General features: G+C 30.1%; 2 protein-coding genes across 3 annotated transcripts; both read left to right on the top strand.

Annotated features, from left to right (window-relative positions):
• The first annotated feature begins 1,634 nt into the window (after positions 1-1,634).
• On the top strand, positions 1,635-2,475 carry LOC112756709 (sugar carrier protein C-like). The gene is made up of 2 exons (XM_072220379.1): positions 1,635-1,651; positions 1,806-2,475. Exons 1-2 carry the CDS (start codon positions 1,635-1,637, stop codon positions 2,473-2,475), a joined length of 687 nt encoding a protein of 228 aa, XP_072076480.1.
• A 7,070-nt stretch (positions 2,476-9,545) lies between these two features.
• Positions 9,546-12,350, top strand: LOC112758360 (uncharacterized). Of its 2 annotated transcripts, XM_025807007.2 has the most exons (7): positions 9,546-9,860; positions 9,966-10,040; positions 10,136-10,193; positions 10,547-10,602; positions 10,897-10,959; positions 11,140-11,208; positions 11,829-12,350. In XM_025807007.2, exons 1-7 carry the CDS (start codon positions 9,801-9,803, stop codon positions 12,135-12,137), a joined length of 690 nt encoding a protein of 229 aa, XP_025662792.1. In that variant the 5' UTR covers positions 9,546-9,800; the 3' UTR covers positions 12,138-12,350. The 2 variants fall into 2 exon arrangements, with proteins under 2 accessions (XP_025662792.1, XP_025662794.1); XM_025807009.3 differs by lacking the exon at positions 10,547-10,602 and having other exon boundaries at positions 10,136-10,219.
• Positions 12,351-18,965: the final 6,615 nt, after the last annotated feature.

Below are 18,965 nucleotides of genomic sequence, written 5' to 3'. Positions count from 1 at the left end.
ATATTTTGACATCTAATTGACTATAAAATAATTATTCACGTGATTGTGATTATATAGGTACAGGCCACCAAATATAGGTACACAGTTTAGTAATCTCTCCGCTATATCAATAGATAAATTTAGAAATATGAATTTCTTTTTTGACTTCTGATGGATCTCATCAATTCTTCGAATCACAAATTATACACAATATTAATTTAATTTATTTAAAGTAGTAATTTAATTTAGATATTATAATGAAATGTTATATTATTATTATTATTAGTGTATAAATTAACAAAACAAGTGTAATTACCCGTGCCATGCACGTGCCATGCACGTGATAAGATCGAATAAAATATCAAACTGATAATTAAATAAAAATAAAAAATAGTATTACAAAATTTATAAAAAAACAATAATAGACCTCTAATAAAATTTTCATTAAAAATTAAATTATAAACAAATAAAAAAATTGGAATCATCGGAGCTTTGAACAATAGGTTCCAGTTGTCCATCACAGTTGGGATCCTAGTGACGAATGTGCTCAACTACTTCTTCGCAAATATCAAAGGTGGATGGGGATGGAGGCTTAGCTTTGGTGGCGCAATGGTCTCTGCACGCATCATCACAATCGGATTATTGGTCCTTCCAGACACACCCAACTCCATGATCGAGCGTGGAGAGCACGAAAAGGCTACGCAACAACTGAGGAAGGTTCCCGACGTGGAAGACATTGATGAAGAGTTCAACAATCTTATTGCCGCAAGTGAGGAATCGAAGAAGGAAAAAATGAAAAGTAAGAAGAGATCATAGCAATGTGAAATTTCATATAGGACTAGAATTATGTATTCTTAAGGATTATTACCTGTTTTGTGGTGACAATGTAAACTTTTGAGCTTGCAAATCTTAGTGCATCAGCAGTACCAGGATAGAATCTATAGGTATAAAACACAATCACCAATAAGCAAGAGTTCAAAAGTCAAAAACACAATCACGCGAACCCTTTTTCTAAAACCCGAAAATCAAATCTCAGTTGTTTTTGTCTGGTGTATCGAATAGTATGAATATACATGCATCATACCTTAAGATCTTAACATAATTCTGGACAGTACTAACAGATAACTTTTATTAAATCTATACTGTTAGATCATCTTGGTGAATTGAATGCTAAGTTTAACTCGGCACATTTAAGACATTCTCTTAATTGAACTACCTGTTTGCTCCCATCCAACCAGAGAAATCATTCTGCAACTAATCATCTCTGACCTTTCCAAAAAGATCTATCAGTTCATCTCTATTCTCATCCCATTCTTCCATCACAATAGGCTTCAATTTGATCCATGTCTTCAATATACCCTCAACTGTGAGCCCTTCTGCAATCTTTCAAGAAGAACTAATACATAAATCAAGTGATACTACACTTGTCAATTCATAATAAAAAGGTTAAATTATACTGACATTTCTTCATTTAAGTTATAAAACGCCTGGTGTAAGCATGATATTACTTAATTTCAGAACAGGTTAGTGTAATTTAAGATGACAAAAATCAAGGTGATCTTAGGCTTCAAATCAAACAATTTTAAAAAAATAATTTTAAACAAAAAAAATTCAAACCAAATTATATCAATTTTACAAGTGTAATTACCCGTGCGATGCACGTGCCATGCACGTGATAAGATCGAATAAAATATCAAACTGATAATTAAATAAAAACAGAAAAATAGTATTACAAAATTTACAAAAAATAATAATAAATAAAGAAAGTCTCTAATAATATTTTCATTAAAAATTAAATTATAAACAAATTAAAAAATTGGAATCAGAGGAGCTTTGAACATTGGGTTCCAATTATCCATCACAGTTGGGGTCCTAGTGGCGAATGTGCTCAACTACTTCTTCGCAAATATCAAAGGTGGATGGGGATGGAGGCTTAGCTTTGGTGGTGCAATGGTCTCTGCACTCATCATCACAATCGGATCATTGGTCCTTCCAGACACACCCAACTCCATGATCGAGCGTGGAGAGCACGAAAAGGCTAGGCAACAACTGAGGAAGGTTCCGGGCGTGGAAGACATTGATGAAGAGTTCAACGATCTTATTGCCGCAAGTGAGGAATCGAAGAAGGTGGAACACCCTTGGAGGAATCTGCTGCAGCGCAAGTACAGGCCTCACCTCACCATGGCAATCATGATTCCATTCTTCCAGCAATTCATAGGCATTATTGTCATCATGTTTTATGCGCCTGTGTTGTTCGGCTCCATTGGCTTCAAGGACAACTATGCTCTCATGTCATCTGTCATCACCGGCGTCATAAATGTGGCTGCCACTGTTGTGTCTATATATGGGGTTGACAAGTGGGGTAGGAGAGCCCTTTTTCTAGAAGGCGGAGCCCAAATGATCATATGTCAGGCCGTAGTAGCCGCTGCTATTGGAGCCAAGTTCAGAATTGATGGAAACCCGGTGATTTGCCAGTGTGGTATGCTATTGTGGTGATGATGTTTATTTGCATCTATGTCTGATATATTATAATCTATTCAACGAATGAGATCAAATCCTACATTTTAAACGTTTTTGCCTAAGTATTTATCTCTGGAAAAAATACCAAAACAAAAAATTATTGTTACATTGGATGATTTTAATATGAAAAAAACGTTAAAGAAGATTCTAAATAAAAAATTACGCTGGGGACGGTTTCGATTTTGACCCTCAACGTTAGGGACAAAACAATACTTATCCCTATAGTTATCATATTATTATTATTATTATTATTATTATTATTATTATTATTATTATTATTATTATTATTATTATTATTATTATTATTATTATTATTATTATTATTATTATTATTATTATTATTATTATTATTATTATTATTATTATTATTATTATTATTATTATTATTATTATTATTATTATTATTATTATTATTATTATTATTATTATTATTATTATTATTATTATTATTATTATTATTATTATTATTATTATTATTATTATTATTATTATTATTATTATTATTATTATTATTATTATTATTATTATTATTATTATTATTATTATTATTATTATTATTTTTTCGATTGATAATTGATAAGTAGTTTAATAATGCATTAAATATTGATTTTATATAATTATAATAAAGATATTTTCCTAAATTAGTATAATTATGCATTAATACTTAAATGCTAATTATAGTATAAGTATAATAAAGATATTTTTATAAAATAAACTTAGAAGAGAAAATGTACATTCATTTTGGCGGGAAAATGGATTCATGAGGAAACGACACTTCACTTTTATTAGTTGGGGGAAAACCCAATTTTAGTATATTAAGTAGATGATAATGTAACATTTTACATTTGTATAGATTCATAGAATATAATTTGTGTCTTTATCATATCATGGTACACAATAAAAAACCACAAGGCTATGTAATTTGTGTTATTGAAATTTAAAATTTGAAAATCAGTTCTCGTGTTGCAGCCTCCCACTCCATGAACTAGCATAGAGATCAATAATAACATTGATAACGGACGATTTTGAGCCGAGAAGAATTCTAAGAGAGCAGAGAGAGCAGACTTTAGTTCATCAGTAAATATATGCAACCATCCTGAACCTCACTTTTCCCAGACCTGTATAAAAATCACTAATTTAGTAAATCAAATAATAAACTTAAATTCATAGTCATGATTCATGAACCTAGAAACAATAATCTAACAATGCCTTATCAAAGTGAAAATTGTAATCAAATCATGCATGCATCACAATGCAAACCAGATAGGAGTAAAGATCGCAAACACTAACCGTGCTTTCTCCAAATTTTCAACCACATCTTTCATTGTGTGTACTCTAATTTTCTTCAGCTGGTGTAAATAACACAGCAATTCAGAAAGTGTAAAGCATTTACATTATACACCAGCAAGAAACTATTAAGCTCGCAATATGAAGGACACGTAAAGTTCATGCTGGAACTATCAAATTTAAACAAATTGGTTAGTGACAATAAACTTCTGATATACAAAAATAAATTCTTAATAAGCAGAAATAGGCCTTTCGAGAAGCCGATATCTGGTTCTATTTCTAAATTTAAAGTTGTAATATTATCCTCCAGATTTGGCGTGATGGCTAGAATGGTTGTGGGATAACTATTTTGAATATGATTAGCAATTTCACCCGGCTCACTTTACAAAAGAAAATTCTTTATATTTTTTATTGAATTAAAATATTGCAGATATATAAAGAAACAACTCAATACACTAAAGATGTGACTAATCACTAATGCATCATGTATGTTCTTACCTTCAGATTTCTGACTTGGTGAGGACAACCTGTTGGAATGAAAACAGCTTCTCCTAACCTCTGAACGAAAGTCCAGGGCTCAATTCCTACGAGAAATAAAGAGCTGTTAACATGCTGGCACAATTTAATTATCAATAAAACAAAAAATAATTCTCTCTTTCAACATCTCAATATTGAGGAAAAATAATCCAAGAGTAGTAACGGTTATGGAGTAAAAGAAGAGTAAATCACATTGACATGTTCAACTACTTGGCCTATCTTACCCCTTCCAAGGTCATCAGGATCAGCATGCACAACAACCGCCCTGCCAAGTATGGAATGCACTCTACTCAACGGAATCTACATCGAGAACGGAAAGGCATCAGAAAGAAAAACTAAAGCATTCTAGATCCAATTGAACTACATTTAAAGTTGAAAGAGATAAGTACAATTAAGGGTTCATTTATCAAATTGAAATGTGAATTATACAACAAAAAGATGTCAAATTTGAATTCTACAAACACAGCAATAACCAAAGTTTAGTTGAGCAATTACCTGTGAATCTGTGATAGAAATCTCAGCAACCCCTGAATGAGAAAAGAACAAAATGTGTTGTTAGGAGAAAAATCAATTGATAGAAAGAATTGAGAAAATAAAAAGAATTGAAAAAAATCATACCATCAGGGCCTGCAAGAATGTTACCCAAATCACCAGCATGATGGTGATGATCGGCAGGAGCTCCATGGTATTTGTTAAGAGGATTGAAGTGAGGACCCGTGGAATTGCAGCCATTGGTAGTGTCACCAAGAGCATGGATATGGAAGCTCGGCACGACAGGGATGCCGAGAGGAGGAAGCGCGGCGAGAGGGCACCGTGCGGCAGATCCGGAGAGAGCTCGATGTAGATGTTAGGGCTAAGGATATGTAGGTGTGGAAGTGAGAAGGATTTTTTTGGAATTTTAAAAATATAAGAGTGTCCTGCTATCCTAAAAGAGAGAATATTCGTTTTTTTAAGAGAATATTCTATTATTTTAGATGTTTTTGTCACGATAGGGACTAAATTGAAAAAAAAATTAACGTATAGGGATTCAATTAAAAGGAAAAAAAGTATAGGGACTTAATTGAAGATTTCGTGAAACTATAGGAACCAACAGGGTAATTAAACCTTAAATTAATTATAAAACTAATAGATAATCGTGTATAATTAGATCAACTCAATGACATTCAATTATAATTGGTTCGAGTATTAATTTTAGGAGAACAAACTCAAACCAACCCGTAAACCCAATGATCTTTTGATTAAATAAAAAAATATATATTCTAATAATATATATAATTTTTACATTAATAAACTTAACTCTATTATAATTGTTAATAATTTATAGGTATTTTGTTATTGTTAAAATATTATTGACTTATTAGTTGATATTATATGTTTATCATATTTATATAATTTTTCTAAATCAATTTCTCATTCTTTTTTGAATTTCTATTTCATCGGATACCTAATTATCTGACCGAACTAATACGTTCTTAATCAATTTAGTTTAGTTTGAATACACAGACAAAAGAAAATGTAAAACCGAACCAAATACAATTTAATTGGTTCGATTTTTATTTTATCCCGAACCCGAATTAACCGATCCATGAACATTCCTAAACAAAAGATTAAATGATCCTTAAATATTTTTAGACTATTAAATGATCTTTGTAATAAGATATGTTTTTAATTAATTACCAAATAGTTATTTTTTTATTTTATTTATTAATTAGTTTTTATATGTTATTTAATTTTAAAATTTGTCTTCTATTTTATAAATTATTATTTTATTATTTATCATTTATTTTATTTTTATAACTTTATCATTAATAATTTAAAACAATAAAGAAATAGAACATCTATTAAAAGTGACCTTAGTTTTGATTTAATATGTTAAATGAATATAATCATAAATTCGATGTAGGAATAATTTTAACTAATTTGATTTCTCAAATTCAAGTGTTATATTGAAAATTAAGATTCAATATTTATTATTTTTATGAATTGAACTATTACTTGAAAAAGAAGAAAAAATAACGTAAACCATTTGAGAATAATTTATATAATAAATTGTATATTTGATATGTTTGATGGTGTAAACAATCAAAAAAGCGTGTTGGTGGTGAATACAATCGATTAAAATTTTTTTTAAAATTAATTAGTTGTTGTTTGTATTCAAAAAAATCAAATTCTGAAGATATTTAATTAATTATTTTCTTCAATCAATCCATCGGATAATTCAACTAATTAATTAGACATTTTAACCAATTAATTGGATGGATAATAAAATTGATTATCTAAAAAAAATTAAACTTTTGCTTGTAAAACAATTGATTGTTATAAAAAAAGAAAAGGATTTTCAAACAATTCAATTAATCACAATAAATGATAAACAATTACCATTTTAGAATTTGACAATTGAAAAAATATTGATGATAGATTAAGAAATTATTAATTTTAGAATTGAAAAAGATAAAATTAGGATTTTAAATTTAAAATCAAATTGAGAAAGAAATTAAAAATATATACTCAAAAAATGTCAAATTATTAATAATAAAATTATAAAGATATGATAGATGATAGATAATAAAATAATAATATATAAAATACATAACATATTTTAGAATTAAATAACATATACAAATTTAATTCATAAATAAAATAAAAAATAATTATTTAATATTTATTAAAAAATTTAAAAATATTTTGTGATTATTAAAATTATGAGGTAAATACTGATTTGGTACTCGAAAGATTCTGGCGCTGATAAAATGGTAGTTGATTTTGTTATTAACAAAATAGCTCCTAAAAGATTTTAAAATTTGACAAAATCACCCAACCGTAAAAAGAATGACGTCACAGTGAATGAAAAATGCTGATGTGGCCGTCAGAAGAGAGCTCTAATGATGGCAAAGAAGGGGACGCAACAGCGAGGTGCTGCCATGATGGAAAGGGATGCAGCAGCGTGTTGAAGAAGAAGAAGCGGCGAACACAAAGAACGCGACGAGGTGCAGCTACGTGTTATGGCGGTCTTTTTTTTTTAGCTGCCATGGCGGAAGGGGACGCAGCATCGTGTTGAAGAAGAAGATGCCGCGAACACAAAGAAGAAGATTGCTGGAGCTCTCTGCCATCATCGGAGCTCTATTCCGATAGCCACATCAGCATTTTTTCGTTCACTGTGACGTCATCCTTTCACGGCTGGGTGATTTTGTCAAATTTTAAAATCTTTTAGGACTATTTTGTTAAGAGTAATTAGCCATTTCTGACCATGAAAGATTGAGGCGCTGACAATACTGACCTTGATTAATTTAAATTAACTTTGTAACTATGAAAGATTTGCTCCGTTTGACATTTCTAACCAAACGTCAATTTTTTAAATTTGCCGTTAATAAGCCAAAGATGTATGTACTTTTGTCAAATTCTCAAATTTTTGTGGTTAAATATGTCAACAAATATATACTTATCCCCTTCCCATTCCAATTCAACATCAACTCAGAAAAAGAATATATTCAAATCAAACCTCAATTCTATATTTTAAATGCTAGAAACATGATTGAAAAGAAGCACAACACAAGTCCTATAACAATTGACAAAATTTATATCCTAATTTCTATAATTTCTCCCTTAATCTTTCCTATCTTCATAATTAATTTTATAATAAATACAAAAGAAGAAGCATGATAAACGCAATCTTGTCATCATCGCAGAAGAAGCATAATAAACGCAGAAGAAGAAGCATAATAGCTATCATAATAAATCCATATTCTACTTTCATAACTAGGGTTTCAGATTTTCGAATAATTCACACACTTATGAAAAAGACGCACATAAGGTCATTATAGTAAAATTAGGCAGTAATGCCACGTTGGAAAGCCAAGTTGAAAGGATACTTGCCACATAGGAAGCTTCACTAACGGCAAATTTAAAAAATTGACGTTTGGTTAGAAATGTCAAACGGAACAAATATTTCATGGTTACAAAGTTAATTTAAATTAGTCATGGTCAGTATTGTCAGCGTTTCAATCTTTCATGGTCAGAAATGGCTAATTACTCTTTTGTTAATAACAAAAGTCAGGTACCATTTGTCACCACCAGAATCTTTCAGGTACCAATTTGGTATTTACCATTAAAATTATTTAATAGTTATGAGACCATCAAACTCGAGATAATACTCAATTTGGTCCCTCAACTCGAACCTCACTTTAGTCCCTAAAGTTTTAGTTTCTTCTATTTAGTCTCCAAACTTTGTAAATGTGATTCATGTTAGTCCATGGGATGATTTTCGATACACAACGTCAACGGAATACTGACGTAGATATGAGAGAGAAACCATTTAAGGGTAAGAGATCATACTTTACCCTCTAAAGTGAAAATTCAAAATTTAGAGAATTCAACCAAAATGACATTGTTTCACAAGTTCTAGCATAACATTTGGTTGTCCATGTCAATGCTTCATTAACGTTTTTGTGTCATAAATTGTCTCAAAAACTAATGTGTCATCTTTACAAAATTTGAGAACTAAAAAAAGACAACTAAAATTTTAAAGACTAAATTAAAAATCACATGCAAATTTAGAGGCCAAATTAAATATTAGAGTAAAGATCCAATCCGGTCGTTATCCATTTTACGAAAGACAACGCGATCCTTGTCCAAAAAAAAAATGGACACTTCAATCCTCAACCTTTTTATTTTGGGACAATATGATCCCTTTGTTAAAAAAATTATTAAATAATAACAAAAATTAATTTTGTGGGGTGTTTTATTTGTATTTTCTTTTCAACAATATAACCAATTACTATCACTACTACCACTACTTCCTTCATCCTCATTATTATCACTCCTACTTCTATTATTTTTATTGTGTAACCATACTTTATCATCATCATTATCTCTTCTATTGTGATCATCACCAATAGTCCAATACCAATATTATCAACATTAAAGTTCTCTTCTTTCATTTCTTATTCGATGTTATTTTTTTCCTTTAAAAGATATTTGTACTACAATTACTTTTTTTGCGGCATCATTTTCATCAATAGTTTTTCTTCACTTAACCACAATTGGCGAAAGAATTTTTTAAAAACAAACTTATTAGTAGTTTGTAGAGGTTTAAAACCCCTACAAAATACAAATAAAACCTTCACAAAACTAACTTTTGTGATTATTTAACGAATTTTTTAATAGAAAGATCGTATTGTCCCAAAATATAAAGGTTGAGGGTCGAAGTATCCTCCTTTTTTTTTGGACAGAAATCACGTTGTCTCCGTACAAATGGACAACAAGGGGTTGGGTGTTTACTCTAAATATTAACTCCAGAAAGCCCAACTTACCCACTTCATAAACTTCACAAAATTGTTTTTTGGATTGGATTCAAATGTAACAATATCGCAAGGGCCCAAAAGCTTTCAGAACCTGAAACAGAAATCGCAAACTGCAAAATCAGTAAACTCTGTTCGTTATTCTGAATTCTGAGACCTTTGCAAATCGCAAAACCATCCATGGCTGAAGATGACTCCGATCGCCCTCTCAGGATTATGAACTTCGTCTCCGAGGACCAAGTAAAATTATCTACCTTTCTCTTGCACAAGCTCTTCAATATTCTTTTTACCGCCATAAATTAGGGTAGGGTTTCAAAATTACTTCTTAATTTTGCATTGGAACAGCTGGTGGAGGCTAAACGAACAAGGGGAGAACGAGTCGAAGATGGAACTGCTCAGAGGGATAGACCTCTCTACGAGGTTCGCTCGTTATTGCTAAATTCTCAAAACTTCCCATTTCACAATTTTCAATATTTTTCCCGGTTCCCCTTAATTTCAAAATATTTCTTTGGCAGATTCTAAAGGAGAATAAAGATAAGAAGGATGCGGAGTTTAATGAAAGGTTTAAGCACAGTGAGTGTTCAGCCAGCATTGAATATGTAACTCATTTCTTACTTGGAAGAATTGAATGTGATAGTGTGTAGTAATACTGATTGTCAACCTGTTAATAAATCCGTGCATTACGTTCAAGCTTATCAACCTTTTAGTTTACTAATACAAGCTTAGGTCTCATATCAAGTTTAATTGAGATTTACTATTTGAGTTATCTAAGTTTCATGAGTTTAAATGAACACTTGAGTTTGATTATTGATTGGCCCTCTTAGACAGGTTTAGATTGTGCTAATTGTTTTATGCCTTTCTCTTGTGTGCATGTGGTTTTAGTTTCCATTCCAGATTCGATTTTGACCTGTCTTTAATAATTACAGGACCACCTAAAGCTTTAGATGAAGATGAGACTGAGTTTCTTGATAACTATGAATCAGTGAGTTTCTGATTTTGTTTTTACAGCATCATTCTTCTAGAGTTTTTCGTGACTAGAGCCTGGAAGTTTCATTTGGGAAAATTTATCTGATTTGATTTTGATATGTACACAAGCACATTGCTCCAAGGGATGTACAAGTAGCTATTTTAGATGGTTTAAAAACAATTTGATGTCCTCAACATTATATAGAGGTTAAGAAATGCCTGAACACATTGTTGCACAAAGTTTATGAAACTATGAAAATGCTTCTTCTTTTCTTAAGTAAACTTTGTTCGTTTTATCTCCAACTTTCAGACTAGGAGAGAATATGAACGGAAAGTAGCAGATGCGGAAGCTGAAGAATTACGTAGCTTTCAGGTTGGTCGTCTTATCTCTTTTGTCTTTTTACTTTTCTTTAAGAAGTAGTATACGCATTTTTCTTGTATGTCTCAAGGAATATTCACCTGAAAATAACATAATTGATGATCTGAATTTAATAGTACGAGTCTATTATTTAGTCAAATTTTATTTTATAAATATTGTTCTTGTAAATTTCAGGCAGCGGTGGCAGCACAATCCAATTTTGTGCATGAAATTAAGGAAAGAGCCCCTTTACCTATGGTTCAGGTTGGTGCTTGAAATTTTTGTGCGTTGCTCCCAAAGTTAAATTAATGTTACTACTGATTTGCCGAGTTCTCGAATAACATCCTTAATGCGCACCACCAGCATTTTCCTATCCCTGTAGTTCTATTTTCCATGATTTCAAAGTTTATACGAAATCATTCTTGGTGGTTTCCCAAATGAAGACTGTCTTATTTTGTGGCGGTATTATAGACTGCTTATATTTTCTTATTATTGACATCTGCACATTTAACTGTGTTTATTCAACTACAAAGTAAATAGAAGCCATAAGTTGTAGTGCTGCAAGGGTCAATCTCTGAAGGGATGCCTAATTTGTTGATCAATGAAAGCAATGCATGTGATTTTAAAATGATAAATGTGCATTTAAGAAACACAAGTTGTCATTTGATATGCACATTATATGGCTTATTGAAATCAACCTATGAAATTAGCATCTAATAAGGATCTTCATGGATGATTATGCAGCTTTCTGCACTGAGGCATTATAAAAATACTCATTTAATCTGGATTTGATTAATAGATCATTGCTTGATGATTTTTGTGACAATTGAATGTCAGAACTTTGTTATTTTCATGGTTATCGAATAACCTCTTTTCTCTTGCAGGAAGAAAAGTCTGCTGGAGTAAAGAAGAATCCGTCCTCGCGTCCATTAAGCATGATTATAAAAGTCAAGCCTCAAGCTAAAAAGGCCAAGGCGGATGAAAAAAATGCTGAAAAAGTTTCAAAAGCGGAAACCACTCTCGAGAATGATGATAGTGAACCCCAAGCTAAAAAGTCCAAGATAGATGGAGCAAATGCTGATGTTTCTAGAGCTGAAACTACTACTGAACATGATAAGCCTAAGTCTTCAGACCCAGCACAATCATTAAATGCCCTTGTTTCCTACAGTGACGAAAGTGATGAGGACTTGTAATTTGATTTTTGTATTGTGATGAGTTAGAGATCTTGTTCCTTATCATATAGCCATAGCCTCTAGTTATCTGTTGTATATCTTTCATGCCTAACACTTCCATTGTGGATGCCTAAAAGGCAATCAGGCATCACAATCACATCCAACTTAACCATGTACATTTTTTATTTGTGGAATAGAAAATTGAGCATGAATAGGATTTGGCTCTTGTTGAAATGAATTTTAATCAAGTAAGCAGCACAACTGCACAAACGGTCCTGCTTTTAATTCCTTCTCCATCTGTATTGGATGAAGGGTTTGTTTGCTTGAGCTATGAGTGATTTTTTTAAAATTATTTTTAAAAAATATAAAAGTAATTTGTTATTTTGGACATCTTAGGTAAAAATGTTTTTTGTTCTATTAATTATGTTTGAAAATATTAATATAAAAGTATTTTTTTTTGTTTATTTATTACGTTAAAATACTTTTTAAGTAAAAAAATCTTCAAAAAAAATATAAATTATAACTTCTTAAAAAATATTTTTTTTATTTTTACTAATATTTTAGTTTTCTTTTTAGAAAATTGTCAAACATACTAAAAAATAAAAAAGATATATTTTCATTGAGTTTTTTTTAAAACAATTTAATAGCACTTAAAATCTATAGATTCATTAATAAAGATCAGGTAAGAAATCAGATAATTTTAAAACGAGAGTTATTAAGGGGAACATAATAAAAAAATATGGTTTATAATAATTAGTTGAATGTAACAAAGAAAAAAATTTTCTTATAAGGAATTTATTTAACTTTAAGAAATTAGATATCTAGTCCTTTTTATTAGAAATCGCCATCAATTCTTTTCAATCTCTAAAATCTACAATCTTAATCTCACAAGAGCACTACAAATCAAAAAAACAAATCTCCTAAATATCTAAGAATAAAAACAATGGTTGAGAACAAGAGAATATTCAAAAAGCAAAGGGTTAAGAAAATTCTCAAGGGTACTACAAATAAAAAAAACAAATCTCCTAAATATCTAAGAATAAAAACAATGGTTGAGAACAAGAGAATATTCAAAAAGCAAAGGGTTAAGAAAATTCTCAAGTTTCATATTTTAGCCAAAAACAAAATTAATCTTATAATCATCAACAAAAAAACAAGTGTTCACAATCTTTCTCTCTCAACTGATCAAGCCGAAAATAGTTCTGTGACAGAAAAGCCATGTCCAACAACAAAGAACCATAACGGAACTAGAACATCAAGTTAGAAAAGCACAACCAAACTTCTAGATCGGAAAAGACTTTCGATTCAACTAACTGATCACCCAAATAATTCACTACACTTAAGCAAAGAAAATCACTAATCGAACAAACAACAATAACACTCTATGAGATAAGTTTGAAAGTGGTCCCTAAAGTTGCACTCGAGTCTCATAGTAGTTCCTGAACTTAAAAGTTACCCATATTCGTCCTTGAAGTTGCACTTCGGAACTCAGATTCGTCATTCCGGCACATTCTGTCCATCTGGCACCACCGGAAAGCTGATCTGGACTCCTCCGTGACACGTTGGCCAGGTAACGGCTAGCTGACGTGGATTAGTAAACTTTTATGGTGCAATTTGGTCCCTAAATCAAAATTAAAAATTTTAATCCCCAAATTTAATCATCATTCTCTTCTCTACAGTAATCCCTCTTTTCTTTACATGCAGAGATCTTCATATCCCAAATTCACAAGATTTTTCTTTTTGTTTATTTTTAGTTGAAGTATCTTATAACAATAACAACAACTAGAGTCTTCTTAACAACCATTATTTGAACAAGTTTAATCGCTTTTATCCCTTTTTTTTTTAAAGAAAGATGGTGAGATTATAACATAAAAAAAGTTATGTGATATATATAATTAAAGAAATAATGAAAAATTTAGTTTCTAAAATTGTGAACGTTCGTAAAAATTTGTTGACTTTTAAAAATGATTAAATTGATTCCTAAATTCATAAATTGTGAATCTCAACTCATCTCTAATGCTAATATAAAATGTTAAAATGTCAGCATGACATTTACAAACAAAAAAATGATATGATTAATATTTTAATATGATCAAATTAGTGTCTTAAATTAGTTAGTTATATTTATTTTGCTTAATTAGTTTTTTATTAATTAGAGACTAAAATAATAAATATTAAATTAGGTAAATTTTTGCTATTTTTTGTTTCTCTAATATTACCCTTAATTAATTTGAAATACCTATTTAATTATAATAAAATCTTAGACACGTCATTTTAATAAAGATGTCATATGATTTGAAATGCCATAATATAACACTTTATATTAATACTATATGAATGACAGTTAAATTAGGATGATGCATGGTTATTTTGGAACAAGATTAGAAAGGAAATGTAATGTAGTATATAATAATAATGATGTAACATTTTAATTCTGTAAATATAAGAGATAGATTTTTGTAAAGTCATATAAAAATATAAAATTAAATTTTGTAAAGCATTTTAATTAAACTAGAGTTAATAAGTGCATAAAATGTTAAATACAAAGACATAGTATGTGACTTTTAATTAACAAAACATATGCGTGCTTTCAATGAAGTTGTAATTTGTGATCTCTTTTACATCCATATGGATAAGAGAAGAGAAGAAAAGAAAAGAGAGGAGTTACTACTATAGAGAAGAGAATGATGATTAAATTTGGGGATTAAAATTTTTAATTTTAATTTAGGGACCAAATTGCACCATAAAAATTTACTAATCCACGTCAGCTAGCCGTTACCTGTCCAGCGTGTCACGGAGGAGTCTAGATCAGCTTTCTGGTGGTGTTAGGTGGATGGAGTGTGCCAGAAGGACGAATCTGAGTCCCGGAGTGCAACTTTAGGGACGAATATGGATAACTTTTAAGTTCAAGGACTACTATGAGATTCGAGTGCAACTTCAGAGACCACTTTGAGACTTTTTTCAACACTCTATTCATGTGTTTCATCACATAGTCCTTCTTGAGCAACTAAATAACAATTTTTAAAATTATTGATTTGAAAGAAAGAATTAAAAGCAAATCAAAATTATGTCATAACTTCAAAGATTATCAACATAAGAAGAAAAAATTCAATATTGCTTATCAAATTCAGAACAAAATATTTTGATCAGAAACTCAGCAAATCCATGCAATCCACAAATCGAAATACAGTTTTAGAAGGGAATTTGATAATAATTCACAGCAAACACCGTTCGAATCTTTCAAGTAATGCATAAAATGTTGACATCAAGAATTATAGAGAACAACATGAAGATGAAGAAGATTAAAGCATACATTCACAAAAGCGAGAAAGATTAGAATTAGCTATAAGGCAAAAATCGCGAATCAAAATCGAAACTGAAGTTATTGCAAAAGCAAATTCAAGAAAAGCTACCAAAAGAATAACTCAGGGTTGGGTATAAAGAAGAAAGAGGTGGCAAGAAGCGACAAAGAACGCATGATAGCAAGAACCACAAGACAAGAATGACAAAAAAAGTCAAGAATGACATAAAAGACAAGGATGACATTCCTATAGGCCTCTGATAGTGCCATAATTTGTACAAATAGGTGCGCTTGTATTTATGATCCTACCATAGGACACTTGCTTCATATTACACAAATTAAACCTAAGCTCTGATACCACTTTGTCACGGTCCAAAATGAGTTATGACCGGCGCTCAGGAAAATAGTCTCCTAGCAAGCCTAACCAATTCAAATATAAGTTGAATAAGAATGTTACAAATACTTTACAAGTTCTAAAATAAATAATTATACATTTTAAACAAAATTAGAATAATTAAGAATGGTTGGATCCTGCCTGTGACATATAGAGCATATACATCTAGGAACTCGATAAAAATAAATACTCATTGCAGATCGTGACTCTTGATTAGAAAGTCTCACATAGTCAAGTATTTGTTCCTGAAAAATATTTTTAGAAAAAGGGACGAATTTTGCAATTCAGTGACTAGACAATACATCTAAAATTCACATGAGACCATATAAATATTATAATTAAAGTAATTTTAATTAGAAAATAGTAGTTGATAATAATAAGTGAATGAGTTAATACTCAAAATCGTCCCTAAAAGATATCCCGATTTCCATTTTGGTCCTCGAAAGATAAAGTTAATCAAAATCGTCTCCGAAAGATACACGACTTAGTCACGTTAGTCCTTCCGTCAGTTGGATGATGACGTGTCACGTTAAGTGCCACGTGGCACATGATGACATGGTGGGTGATGCCACGTGTCACGAGATGATTGGTTGACGTGTCAGATCAGTGACACGTGGCACGCCAGGTGTCAGGTTAGTGACACGTGTCACTTGACATGTAAAAAAGTTATTTTTAATCAAAATAGTCTTTGAAAGTTCAGACGTAAGTCATTTTCATCCCTAAAATTTTAAAAAATAATCAAATTAGTCCTTATATAATTTTTTTTAATTTTTCTTGATAATATTAAATTTAAAATATTTTTTGATACTACTAATTTTAATAGAAATGTAATTGACAAACAAAAAATTAGTAATGGTATCTTTTCTTCTCTCTCCTTTAAATCTTCTCAAAATCTCTCTTATTCTTTTCTATTCTAAAACATTTTTCTTACATTATCACATTTTGCTAGAATATATATATACTCAAAATTGAAATGTATGTATTTGTTAACCTAAACAAAGTTATATGCTCAAAATCAAAATTTATGTATTAAAAGAAAAATTATATAATCTATCTCAAACATATGAGACACACAAAATATTAAATATTTTTAACTATATGGAAGTACTAAAGAAAATATTAATCTGGTCATAATATATATTCGTTACCAGCGTTAATATCTTAGTTGTCAAATTATTTTGGTTTGAGTCAAATAAATCTATTAAGAAATCTAAATCTTTTTTTTTTTTTTAAATATTTACAAGAAACAAATATAAAATAGCACAAACGAAATTATTAAACTAATTACATGATTATCACATCTAAATTTATAAGTGATGTTATTCAAGGGTCGAAGGAGTGTCATTTTACTTTTTCTAAATAATGAATTTAAAAAGAAATTCAATTTTTCTTAGAACTTTCTAAATTTAATTAGTTTCAATTTATAATTGTGAAAGATTATATAATTTTTGTGTGTTTTATATGTTTGAGGTAGATTATATAATTTTACTTTTAATACATAAATTTTGATTTTGAGCATATAACTTTGTTTAGGTTAACAAATACATACATTTCAATTTTGAGTATATATATATTCTAGCAAAATGTGATAATGTAAAAAAAAAGTTTTAGAATAGAAAAGAATAAGAGAGATTTTGAGAAGATTTAAAGGAGAGAAAAGAAAAGATACCATTACTAATTTTTTGTTTGTCAATTACATTTCTATTTCAAATTTAATATTATAAAAAAATTAAAAAAATTATATAAGGACTAATTTGATTATTTTTTAAAATTTTAGGGATGAAAATGACTTACGTCTAAACTTTCAAGGATTATTTTGATTAAAAATAACATTTTTACATTACGTGTCACTGATCTGACACGTCAACCAATCATCTCGTGACACGTGGCATCACCCACCACGTTATCATGTGCCACGTGGCACTTAACGTGACACGTCATCATCCAACTGACGGAAGGACTAACGTGATCAAGTCTTGTATCTTTCAAGGACGATTTTGATTACTTTTATTTTTCGAGGACCAAAATGGAGATCGGAATATCTTTTAGGGACGATTTTGAGTATTAACTCTAAGTGAATGAAGAAGGGAGTGGCAGCACAATCCAATTTTGTGCATGAAATTAAGGAAAGAACCCCTTTACTTATGGTTCAGGTTGGTGCTTGAATTTTTGTGCGTTGCTTCCAAAGTTAAATTAATGTTACTACTGATTTGCTGAGTTTTCGAATAACATCCTTACTTAATGCCCACCATCAGCATTTTCCTATCCCTGTAGTTCTATTTTCCATGATTTCAAAGTTTATACGAAATCATTCATGGTGGTTTCCCAAATGATGACTGTCTTATTTTGTGGCGGTATTATAGACTGCTTATATTATCTTATTATTGACATCTGCACATTTAACTGTGTTTATTCAACTACGAAGTAAATAGAAGCCATAAGTTGTAATGTTGCAAGGGCCAATCTCTGAAGGGATGCCTAATTTGTTGATCAATGAAAGCAATGCATGTGATTTTAAAATGATAAATGTGCATTTAAGAAACACAAGTTGTCATTTGATATGCACATTATATGGCTTATTGAAATCAACCTATGAAATTAGCAATCTAATAAGGATCTTCATGGATGATTATGCAGCTTTCTGCAATGAGGCATTATAAAAATACTCATTTAATCTGGATTTGATTAATAGATCATTGTTTGTTAGAAAATTAAATCAAGAATATTTAAGAAAGTAGTATAACTACAATATACTAGAATATACTAGAATATTGAAGAAGTTCAAAATCAAATTGAATTGGAATTGAATGGAAGTTGCACTCATCACCTCCATACTAGAAGAATCATGAAGTGCATTGGAAGCTTCAAAATTGATGACTAAGCTTAATAAAGAATTTTTAAGATGTATTAGAAATTACAAGAAGTTACTTATTTGAATAGTCAAAATAAGAAGCAAAGTTAGATAAGTATGTGTATTAAGAAGCTAGTAGAATCATGAACTTTTAGTATGAAACTTTGCCTATATAAAGGCACATATGCCTTATGTATTTTGTGTGTTCCATGAAATGAAAAAAGATATGATTATGTAAAGTCCTTCTTTGTTCTATTATTTCATAAGAGTGTTGGTGAGTTTGAGAGATTGAAAATATGATAG

This window comes from Arachis hypogaea, chromosome 16 (genome assembly GCF_003086295.3).
Source record: "Arachis hypogaea cultivar Tifrunner chromosome 16, arahy.Tifrunner.gnm2.J5K5, whole genome shotgun sequence".
Taxonomy (NCBI): domain Eukaryota; kingdom Viridiplantae; phylum Streptophyta; class Magnoliopsida; order Fabales; family Fabaceae; genus Arachis; species Arachis hypogaea.
The sequence above is the reverse complement of the archived record's forward strand: the minus strand, read 5'-3'. Positions and strand labels throughout refer to the sequence as shown.